This window comes from Myotis brandtii, unplaced genomic scaffold (assembly GCF_000412655.1).
Source record: "Myotis brandtii unplaced genomic scaffold, ASM41265v1 scaffold536, whole genome shotgun sequence".
In the NCBI taxonomy this organism is placed as follows: domain Eukaryota; kingdom Metazoa; phylum Chordata; class Mammalia; order Chiroptera; family Vespertilionidae; genus Myotis; species Myotis brandtii.
The window spans coordinates 3,203,062-3,215,261 of record NW_005369967.1 but is presented as its reverse complement, the minus strand read 5'-3'; the positions used below and the strand labels follow the sequence as shown (position 1 = coordinate 3,215,261).

The 12,200-nt window shown below is 45.5% G+C and overlaps 1 protein-coding gene across 4 annotated transcripts in view; it reads right to left on the bottom strand.

Moving 5' to 3' along the window:
- Window positions 1-308: 308 nt before the first annotated feature.
- Window positions 309-12,200, bottom strand: part of EXD2 (exonuclease 3'-5' domain containing 2) — an 82,535-nt gene continuing 70,643 nt past the window's right edge. For 2 of the 4 annotated variants that reach the window (XM_005877934.2, XM_005877933.2), the window contains exon 9: window positions 9,766-11,125. In XM_005877934.2, coding sequence (XP_005877996.1) covers window positions 10,909-11,125 — 217 coding nt within the window. In that variant the 3' untranslated portion in view covers window positions 9,766-10,908. Of the gene's footprint in view, window positions 431-3,901; window positions 4,510-9,765; window positions 11,126-12,200 lie in introns of those variants that run through there. The other 2 variants (XM_014549144.1, XM_014549145.1) reach the window with 2 other exon arrangements.

Below are 12,200 nucleotides of genomic sequence, written 5' to 3'. Positions count from 1 at the left end.
TCGTTTATCTTTCCTTCCAGTTCTGAATCACATGTTTCTACAAAGGCCAGTATCTAAAGATGGAGCATTTAGTGTGTTCTTGGGCAAGGGGGGGTGATCAGAGGTGGGACTCCTGGGTGAGTCCCAGGCATGCCACTAGCTAGATGGTGACACTAGGAGGTCGCCTGGACCTCTTTCTTGTTTAAAATGAAATCTTTGGTACAAAAGGTTTGGAAAGTGCTTTCTAGTGCTAGCATTTTAGGATTCTATTTATTTATTTTAATATTTTAAACCATTCCCTGCCGCAGCAAGAATTATTGGCAATAAACTGAGCACAATTTTCTTTATTATCATTTGGCCTCCCTGCATATATTACATACCCTACATATACACCCCAAAATTTTAAAATATTCCATTGGATCCGTCTGAAAACATCTGGATTATAGCATACCTAAAAAGGAGAAATTAGAACAGTGTACAAGAAACTGGCACGCCCAGGGATCCTCCGAGAAGGAGAACTTGAGAACAGGAGTGGGAGACTTTTCACTGTACATTCTGTACCTTTTGGATTTTTTACCACATGCATTTATTACCCCTCCCATTAATTTATTTGAAGCAAGGGAAGAGTTTTCCTGTTACTTCTTCCATAGGCCTTTCTGCAGCTCAGTTCCTGGGGGAGAGGAGCCCACGGTGGGGCTGACATCACAAGCTGGAAGCTGCCCCTCAGCCCAGGCCCTGCCTAAGACCAACTCCAGCCAGCGGCCAGCAGCCTGCTCCCCCGCTGCCCCAGGCACCGGAGGGGACCTGTGGCTGCACACCGCTGCTGGCTGCCCTTGCCACTGACACTCCTCTGGGCTGTCAAGCTGGTATAGGGACTCCATTCAAGGTGTGCCAGTGAGGGGCTGGCTCCCCTGGCTCCAGCAGCCAGATGGGCAAAGGAGCCAGGAGTTCAGCAAAGGGAGACGTGCATGCAGCCTGATTCTCCAGATCTCGCCATTCCCTGTCAAAGACAGGCTGCCTTTTGTTTTGCTTTTTGCTAATATAACATGAGGACAGGAACATGAAAAAAAAAATACAGAAAAACAGCAAAAGGGCCAGAGGTGAGTGGGGAGAAAGGGTCATGAAGGCTCCCTTTCCTCCTGGCCCCACCCCCATGCCACTTGCCTCCACCTGGCAGAGCTGGGTGCAGCATCTGCAGGGCCCCCTCCCCTAGTTTCATCCCCAGTGCCTGCTCCTCCACAGCCTTCCCGCAGGGCACCTAGCTTCCACCGGGCCTTCCTTTCTCACCTTGGGTGGGTGCAGGCCCCTCACATCTGAGTCCCTTCCTTCCCTCCACCTTTCCTCTGACTTGACTCCTCCTCCTCTGGCTGACCTAGTGCACTGCTCTCTGCCAGGAAACAGCTGCCCCCTCTAAGGTCCATTTCCCAGCCAGGAGCTGTCTCCTGCCCACCACTGGGATGGTCAAGGCAGTTCCTCTACCCTCCACTCGCGTGCCTTGCACCCAACTTCTTTTCAGATATGGGTGGGTGGTCCCCCAACAGCCATGGGAGGGTGGGGGCAAGAGGACAACTGAGAGCCTTGGCAGAGTCCGGCTCGGAGCAGCAGACAGACGTGCACATGCTGGAGCAGACACAGACAGACTCCACGAGATGTAACAATACAGGCCAGGAGGAAAGCAGCTGCAGGGAAAGATGAAGCAGAGAGTGCAGACCAATGAAGTGTCATAAGTACTAAGACCAGAAAGGCCTGAGGAGACACCATCCAGAGGGCAGTGAGAGGACAACCAATGTCGGTGGATGAGGTCAAAGAAGAGCAGGGGGACTCTGAGGGGCTGGAAGCCAGAGGAATGGCGCAACACAAATCTCTCAGGAAGGGTCACTCAGCCCCCACGCTGTTGGGCTTATTGGCTACAGCAAGCAGCATCTATTTAAAACATACCAGGCCTGTTGCCTTGTTCTGTTTCTCTGCCCAGAAAGGGCTGGAGCCAAAGGCTTAGGGAACCATTCCAGCATTAGGACCCTGCACGGACCACAGGGCTGAGAGCAAGAAGATCCCTGCCCCATCTGGGAATCACCTGCCCCTCCACCCCCACACAAGCTGCCAGCCACTAAGCTCACAGCATATTGATCACCGTCCCAGAGGTTGCGTGTGTTAGCCACTTCCACTGGGAAAGGCTCAGGGAGCTCCTTCCATCTTCAAGCTTGTCAGGAAGCAGATGCTGCTCAAATGTGACATCTGCTCTAAGGGGGGCTGAAGGGGAGCTCTCCGACCAGTGGGGATATTCTTAATGACGACTGGAGAGGCCCTGGTGATTGGATTACAGCAAGACAAAGAGGAGAGCATGAGAGGACGTCGAGAATAAAATGGCCCTAGGGAAACCATAGAGAACTCGAATTGGGAAACACCACGAGCCTCACTCCTTTCCCGGGACCTACTGTGTATCTTTGCGAAGCTCAAATCTGGCAAAGGCCCGACTCCGCATCCACCTGCCACAGAGGAGAACAAAGTAGGCTGGGAGCTGGGAGCAGTGGCCAAGGAAAGCCATTCTGCAAGCTTTGCTTCCCTCTCTGCCTGAGAGGGTGGGAATGAGGGTCCTTCCTTCCCTGGCTGTTGAGCCCCTAAGCTGTGTAAAATACTGCTCTGCGTGAGATTTATGAGTGATTTATTGGTTTATGATCAAATCAAATTTTGCCTGCCAGAGAAGTCAGCTTTTCAAAATAAATTTGAGGTCAGTTCAATCCAATGTTTAAAGAGGAGGCCTGTGGGAGGTGAATAACCATCCCGGTTCATATTGTAACTTTGGAATTCTGATTGTCTGATTTGGGTCAACGTGGGTTGAGGGTGGGACTGTTTATAGATCCACTATAGTTTGCAATCAAGCATTACCTTAAAACAAACAAAAAACTTAGCTGGTAGATGTATGCAGGAGTTACTGCTAAAGAAATAGAAAAACAAAAAACTTGTTATTGTGGAAACTTTCAAATATATATTTAAAAAGTAGTAAGCCTAATATAAAAAACCCAGCTTCAACTCATGGCCAATTCTGTGAGAAATACGGACTTTGAGCCAGATGACAGAGAGAATGAACTTTTCAGTTCAGGACATTTGGGTTATCCTACTGAGGCTACAGGATCCAAGTTTCTGCAAAAATGCCCCAGACTAGAGCCTAGAGCATGAAGAGAAGGGCAGAGAAACATTAGTGCTGGTTAACAACCACAGAAGCAGCCTGGGACTTAATAAACAAAATAATCTCTCTATATATCTCACTCTCTCGTCTCTCTCTGTCTGTCTCTGAAGGAGATGCCATGCACCAGTAATAGTAACAGTGGTTGCCTTTAAGGACTGAAAGGACTAGCAAGGAGATTCCCTTTTCCTGCTACACATTTTTGTTGATTTCAGAGAGAGAGAGAGAGAGAGAGAGAGAGAGAGAGAGAGAGAGAGAGAAACATCAATTATGAGAGAGAATCATTGATCAGCTCCTCCTGCGTGCCCCCTCCTGAGGATTGAGCCCACAACCTGGGCATGTGCCACTGATCAGAATCAAACCTGGGATCTTTCAGCCCACAGGCCAATGCTCTATCCACTGAGCCAAACCAGCTAGTGCCCTGCTACATGTTTTTAAAAGTTTTGTGCTAGGTGCATATATTACCTATTTTTTAACGTAACTTGCTAAAGACAAACATCATTAAGTTTTGCAGTAACCAAGTCCACTAGGAATGGCAAAAGGGCGAACTGCCTGCACTCGGACCACCAGATCTTCATCATAGTTTGACCTGTCTTATAGCAATTTGCTTAGCTAGATGAATGTACAACTTTCTAATTCCAAACTGTACACCATCAAGAGAGATATTTCTCATAAAAAAAAACACACCCCCAAAACAAAAACCAGCCCTCAATGGCTACATGGGTATATACATTTGTCAAAATTTCACCACGCTGTACTCTTAGGATTTGTACACTTTACTGTATGTTCACTATACTACAATTCAATAAAGTATTATTAACAATCTCAGCCTTTGTGTACAAACAAGGCAAAGAATTTGGGGGGTTATTGGGTTGGTGGTTCACAGAAAGCTGTTGTTTTGGGAAAACAACACGATGAGGACGTTTTGCAAAAACTTGCTCTTTGGAAAGCGCCACTACAGCATGTGCTTTTGGTTAAGCATTCCACGGCTGGAACGCAACTCCATGCTGAAATGCCGAGAGGATGAGGCAAAATCTTGGCCAAGGTCAAGCTCTGCTGATGGTTGAGAGGGGATGGCAGCCAACTGCTCTGCACTTGAATAACATTTAAAAAAGAAAAACTAACCCGGAGTCATCTTCTCTTCCTTTTCTGAGCCAACTTTAGCCCTGCTCGCTGTATCCAAGAACTCCGAGGAAGCCATATGGGCTGCAGCGCAGGCCTGCCCATCCTCCCGGGCCAAAGAGACAGATCTTGATTAAAAAGAAACTAAGCCAACTGACTGAGGCTCCAGTTGGCCGTATGGGATATAACGAAAGATGTCTGAATTTTGGGTAAAGTTAGGGTCCCTTTAGGAGAGGGCAGAGAAAAACACGTTAGCTTCCCTTTAGGCTCTCTGGTCACTTTTTCTGGAATAACAATCAATCTGGTAGAAAACGGGGCTCACTGGATGTGTAGGTGATTACTGTCACAAGAGCTTCAAGTTTAGCATCCTTGTCAGACATCACACCACACCAGGACACCACACCCTCTCTGGATAGAAAATAAGCCCAAGGATGGACTGGAAATGTCTTTTCTGCCAGGTCGGAGGGAATGGGTACAGAGGGAATGTCTTTCAGCAGCTTATAAAATGCGAACTTTATAATTTGCACATGACTGTCGAGCCTGGCAAAGGTCAGCAGGACAAGTCCAAGGTGAGTCAGGGTTATACAAAACGCAGGTCCCAGACACTGCCCAGCCTCCCTGTGAGTTCATGTCTTAGAATTCATGATGGATAACAATGTGTTAACAGTGTTGGCCCCTCAAATTTTCTTAAGTAATCATGACAACATAAAAAAAAGAGAATATTTTTAACTTACTGGTTTACTACTTTCCCTTTAAAGTCCCCAATTCTACTCAATTCTCTGTACACAGTAAAGACTTAATTTCTCCCATCCTTAAAATGAGAAGCAGTCACTCTTTTTTCTCAGTATCCTCCCATCTATAATACTTGGAAAGCTTGCCTCACTGCCATTCTGCACTTATCTCTTATTAAACCTTATAGCACTAGTAAGGTGGCTGACGATAAAGATTTCTCTTCTTTCTTTACTGTTAAATAGTGAACTGACACACACAGCACAGCTTGGTGAGAGGAGCATTTTGATCCTAGGGGGAGCGCCAGATGGAGGCAGCAGGCACTCCCCAGTCAGTGAGGCCAGAAAGACATGGTGTGGCATCCTGCTTCCTCCCTCCCCTCCTTTCCATGCACAGTCTCCGTTCCCAGGGCTGGGGGCGGGAGGAGAGTGTGCAAGGAGGCAGAAGACTCACATCACCCCCGGGAAAGCGCCACATAAAGAAGCAGTGGGATGAACTACAGAATGCTACAGCTAAGAAGGCCCTAATAGCACATCTAATTCCAACTCCTAATTTTACTGGTAAATAAAGGAGCCCAGAAAAGTTAAGTGATTGGTTCAAAGATACCCAGCAATGGCCAGACCCAGAGCCGAGGTCACCAGCTCACCCCTCTGATCCTCCATCTCATGACAGAACTGAGTATAGAAAGGAGCAAAATATAAAGCCCATGAACTGTACTCCCATCACCACCACCAAATAAACGTGCCTCTTTTAAAACAACCCACGTCTCAATCTCCCATTTCTTTTCATCCCATTAGCTCACTAAGCTCAAATTTCTGATTCCTCTCTGGGATTTCATCGAGACACTGACAGCCTGAGTAGTCAGGAGCCCAACTGTGCCCAGCATGTTGCAGCTTGAGAAGGGAGATCTTTGCGAAGCAGGAGTAGAATATAAGTAGCCTCTTCAACTCAGGAATATTGTAGACCACACGTCATGCTTATAATAATGCCGACTCTAAACTCAGCAGCTTTTGAAGTTTACGCTGGCAGAAAGGCAACGGGCTACCCATTTAGCAAGAGAGCAAAATTTAAGAATGAATAACAAATAAGGAAGGAGGATGATGCTTTGAGTTCAGTCTGGAGTGTGTGCAATTAACCACTCCATTCAAGAGAATGATCTTCAAGGCAGTGTGCCCCACATTAGAAGAGGGACAAACCAGGATGCATGAACCAGGTCCTTGACACTCCATGTGTGCAAATGAAGTCAGTTCTTGATTCTCCCCCAGCGATACGCATTTGTTCCCGCCACCCAGTGTCTAGGGACCTCCAATGGGTTGTCTGCAGACAGCTGATGAGTAGGAAACAATGGGCTGATGTACTTCCCACCTTCCCAAAAAATGTACTGGGATTTAAGCAAGGGCCTTGGTGCCTCAAGCAAAACTGCTCCAGGACTAGGGACAGGCAGAAGGTATTAGGCTCCAGCATGAGGAGGCAACATTGGTGCATACCTGAAAATTATAACTGAGTTCTAAACTAAAAATATTTGGGAGATTATGTATTATTTTTATGTTATGATCAAGAGTTAATCATAACAAGAATCATTCTTTTTTTAAATATATTTTATTGATTTTTTTACAGAGAGGAAGGGAGAGGTATAGAGAGTTAGAAACATCGATGAGAGAGAAACATCAATCAGCTGCCTCCTGCACACTCCCCACTAGGGACGTGCCTGCAACCAAGGTACATGCCCTTGACCAGAACCGAACCCGGGACCCTCCAGTCCGCAGGCCAAGGCTCCATCCACTGAGCCAAACCAGTCAGGGCAAGAATCATTCTTATACCTTCTCATCCAAAAAAAAAAAAAACCCAAACAAACTAAAAAAACAAAAACAAACTGGTTCTCACTGTTTTCCTAAGGGATCAGGTACTCTAAAAATGACCATCTACACAACAGAAGAGACAAAAGATCAGAAAGAGGAATCCTTTAAAAATATATAATAATTAGTAAGTAGCAAACTGAGAAACTATCTCCTTTAAAAATAAAAAGTGAGCCCTAACCAGTTTGGCTCAGTGGGTAGAGCGTTGGCCTGTGGACTCAGGGGTCCCGGGTTCGATTTCGGTTAGGGGCATGTGCCTTGGTTGCGGACACATACGCAGTGGGGAGTGTGCAGGAGGCAGCTCATTGATGTTTCTCTCTCATCAATGTTTCGAACTCTCTGTCCCTCTCCCTTCCTCTCTGTGGAGAATCAATAAAATATATTTTAAAAAAATAATTTAAAAAAATAAAAAGTGATACTTCTCATGAGGATGAGACATAATGAAAAAAAAAAAAGATAAATGAATGAGTAAAAAACTCAGAGGGGCAAGGTAAACTAAGAATTTAAATTACAGTCAAATGTTAGAGCCCGAACTAACAGGCAGAACAGGAAGCTGAACAAAAAAGCTCCTTCTGCCTGCTGGGTTCCTAAGAGTCTAAAATGAGGGATTAAAATGGCTTTATTTCAACAGAACACATTTTGTCATCTGATCTCTGTTCGTGACAGGGGTGAGAATAAGTAACTTATGTCTGCACTCTTAAGAAGCAACAAATCCCTGAATATTATACTTTGTTCACTTTCAGATAGTAAATCACCAATTGCTTGTCTAGCAGAAAAAAAAATCTATAAATTTTATTTTAAAATAAAAACTTTCATTTTATTTTTATTTTCAAACAAGCAGTTTTTCCAAAAAACATTGACTGCAAAGGGCAAATGAGGCGATGGAGAGCAGGACACAGAGGGAAGCAGAGAAAGGACTCTGACCGGAACATGCAGAGAGGCCCTTGCTGGGAACTGTCCTCTGACCGCTACTCACAGAGAAGCTCCGCAAATGCACTGGAACATGAGCCACGGGGTCAAAGAGAAGCAGTCCCTTAAAACACATCCCTAGAGACGCTTTCAACTTGTACTCACACCAGCAATATGAGTCCCCTCCTCACGATCCAATCTCTAGGGTTCTATTCTAATGAAATTATTAAAGACATAGGCAAAGATTTATACATAAGAAAGTTCACCACAGCATCACTGATATTAACTAACAAAGAACCTGAAACAACCAAAATTTTCAAGTATGGGAATGGGTAACTAAAGTCAGGTAGAACCACGAGAGATCTACTTTCCAATACTGAAAGATACAGAAAATTAGTTACTTGTGATACCATGTTAAGTGAGGGGGGGAAATAGGATACCCAGCTGTATATATGTATGACTCTCAACTTGATTTAAATACATATATTACATGCATTTTTATATACCAAAAGGAAACGCATAAATATATCAGCAAAGGTTAGCTCTGTTCCAGATGGAGGTAAGATGGATTATTTTTATTCTTTTTTCAGACTCATCTATAATAAACATACATTACTTTTGTATAAGAAAAAAAAGTAAGTATTTATAGTATGCCTATTCTAAAATATCTCATTTAAAATATCTCATTTAAAATAGCAATTGTCAGCCTTAGGGAAAGGCTGCTAAAGTCCAAGGCTGACTATCCCTGGCCAGTGTGGCTCAGCTGGTTGGGCATCTTCCCGTGGACAGAAGGGTTGCAGGTTCAATTCCCAGTCAGGGCACATGCCTGTGCTGTGGGCTTGATCCCTGGGGGGGGGGGGGGGGGTGCAGGAGGCAGCCGATCAATGTTTCTTTCTCTCTCTTTCCATTCCTCTATCTCTAAAAATCTTTAAAAATAAATAAAGTCCAAGGTTGACTCAGTGAACAGAAGACTCAAATGTACACAATAACTTCTGAAAAGGATGAGACACCTCGTGTGCCAGTCTAGCTTCCTCCTCTACCGTGGCTGCTGGCTGTTACTGGGCTTTGCAGGAAGCTCTGCTGGGGACCTCATTCCTTCTTCTCACAGCAACCACTGCACCTTACGGTAACTGACCTGCACCTTAATTGACCTTGTACGAGTCTCTTACCTCTGAGCATGAGGATCACAAGGGAAGAGAACGAAAGAGTCCTAATCCCTGTTTCAGAGGAAGTTTTTCTTATAAAGCTATCAAAATGACCCCAAATAAGGTATATACATTTTTTAAAATCTATTTTTATTGATTTCAGAGAGGAAGGGAGAGGGAGAGATAAACATCAATGATGAGAGGGAATCATTGATCTGCTGCCTCCTGCATGCCCCCTACTGGGAATTGAGCCCACAACCTGGGCATGTGCCCTTGACCGGAATTGAACCCGGGACCCTTCAGTCCACAGACCGACACTCTATCCACTGAGCCAAACTGACTAGGGCTAAGGTCCATAAATTTTGAAACATAAATCATGAGTTGTGTTCAGGAACCATGTATAAAAGTCTCTTCTCAAGAAGAAATATATAACAAAATCTTTGAGTGCCACCTTGTGGCAAGTCTTACTACTGCATGACCACCTGTCCGTCTCCATGAGTTCCATGCAATATGGTCAGAGACACAGGCCCCATAATAACCTAAGGCATTGAACATATGGTCCCCACAGTGCCTGGTACTATTCATTTTTAAGGATTTCTAGCTTAGATCCCAGAAATGCCTTTTTGAGGACAAGTTGGAATGAAGGGGCAGAGGAACAACATGTAAGATGTGCATGTGTGTTTGTGGGTTGCTGTTGACCTGCCAAAGCTGCACTGTGTGTGTGTGTATCCATCCATGCCCACATACGATGGTACTGCCACATGGACGACTATCTCTTCCCCCAAGAATGTTTACCAACTTTATAAAGTTATGAAGAAAAAAGTTTTACAGTTACAGTCAGTAAGTTTTGTGCTTAGAAGTTTTATTTATCAGAGCAACCATCACCAATTTGGGCACAATTCCCAAGTTGATTTCATGCTTAAAGTGGCGACCTCATATTTTGGAAGAAAAAAACACCACTGTTTTAACATCTAAACAAATAAGTTAATCTCAGTGTTCCAGGCATGGGGGGAGGTGGAGAGATCCTCACTGCAACCAAAGACTCCAGGAGACAATTAAGTGCTGGAAAGAGGTCAGTACTGCAAATCGATGGAAACAGAACTCTGGAGGGACTGGATACTGCTTCTGAGAAAAGATAATCTTCTGCCCAGGAAGGGATTAAGCTAAAAGCCTTGCAGTTATGGGCAGGAGGATGGCAACCAGCAGACAATGAACAGCATGAGAGGAAAAGCACAGCAACTTATCGAAGTTCTCTGGGGGGATGGTGCTGAGGCTTCTCTCTGCCCCACCTGGTGGGAGGCCTGTCTCTAGAAAACGATTCTCTCTAGTGTTAGTGTGGAAGCAAAGTAAGGACGTTGTCGCTTTGGTCCTTGACATGTCGAGGGGAGCAAGCGCAAGTGTGTGAAATCAACTGAAGTGATTCAGTTGGGAATGGATCCCAAACAGGTGCATTGTGGGAGAGCATAAGCCAAAGAATGTGTAATTATGAGGCTGAACTGGGAAAATTCATCTGAACCCTTGATCGCCTCTCCAACCCCCTGGAAGAAATTTTTCTCCCCTCCTAGCCTGACGGGATTGAAATGCTTAGCCGTTTGAGATAAATCAATATACTGAACAGGGAAGAAATGTATTAAAAAACCTGAGAGTCCTGACAAGTCACTTCAGGGAGAATCCTTCATTTGCCATCTGCACAAGGAAGGCAGAAGAGGAAGAGTAAAATAAATTCAAGACCCTCCTTGTCCACAAAAATAAAATAAAATGGAGGGAAAAAAAGAATTTTCATTCTGCCCAACTAAAACCATAAGCTCCCCTTAAAACAAGAGCCATGCTCCATCCACCAGAAGCATTCTGGGATCAGTATGGGTTAGTATTCGGAGTTGTATCACAGGCTTTGACAATTAACAACGTATTAAAACGGGAAGAGGTGACGGTTCCACCTTGGCTCCAGCTTCCCAGCTGTCCTCACCTGGGAGGAAAGCAGCTATCACGACAGCTTGATGGGAAGGTCTTCCCCGTGTTTCCGGAGCAGCTTCTGATGGTTGTGGTCCACTGACCACTGCTGGGGCAGGTGCTTGGGCTGCATGGAGTCCAGGAAGTGCTGACGCCAGCGGCTCTCCAGCTGCATGAGGGAGCGCAGCCCACCCCGGCTATGGCACTGCACCACCTTCAGCCCATGAGGAATGTAGTTTTCATTGGAAATCCTGCCAAGATACAAAGTACACAAGGTCTGAGGGAAATGGGCACAGGACGGTCTCACAGACAACCCCAAATGCTGCAGGCCACAGGCTTCCAAAGTGTGAGGGATGCTGCTAGACTCCTAATGGGGGCTACTTTAATGTCTACGAAACAGCCTCTTTCTCATATATGCCTTTTTTTTTTAAGTTTGGGCATGTTGCCCACAATTCAACAGAGAGCATTTGGGGATTCAGAGCTGAACTTGTGGGAAAACCACTGCATCGTGCTCAACCCCCTTTAGAGGGCCCTCCTGTCTAGCTGATGAGGGTGGAGAATGCTGGCCCTGTACGTACTCCAGGGTGCTCAGTTACCAGCTCACGCCTCTTTCAAGTTATTCATCCTGAACCATGCCCAGTGTTTATATGAGGCTGTTAAACCAGGCTGTTTACCTGTGTTCCAGTTTCTCATAACAGTGTAATGTAAAATGCAAGGGGGGACATTTCTTTAGGGCCTTCCTCCTCACAAAAGGGATGCCAAATCACATCCATGAAAGTATCACATCATGAGAAGCATCACATCATGGGAAGTATCACATCCATGAAAGTATCACCATGAGAAGTAGTATCACATCATGAGAAGCATCACATCATGGGAAGTATCACATCCATGACAAGTATCACATCATGAGAAGCATCACATCATGGGAAGTATCACATCCATGAAAGTATCACATCATGAGAAGTGTTTTAGTCACAGTGAAATGCTGTGGTGGCTCGCTGTGCAGCTGGTGCTGTTTAATAGGAAAACAAATCCCTGCCTCCTTCCCAGCTAGGCTGAGGGGCCTTAAAACCTGCTCTGAAACCAGGTGAACAGTGCTTTCACCTCCTCTGAATAAACATCTCCTTTCTCAGGAGCTCCCTGCCCCGCAGACGCAGCTCCTCTCCCTGCACCCACGCCCCTCTCATCCTCCCAAGACCCCACCAGACTAGCAGCATCAGTGCCTTCTGAGTATTTCTAGACATTGTACTAGTTAGCTCCCGAGCACCCTGCTAACTTGTCTCTCTTTTCCAAAAACAGCTGTTCTTCTTGGTCCTAGACATC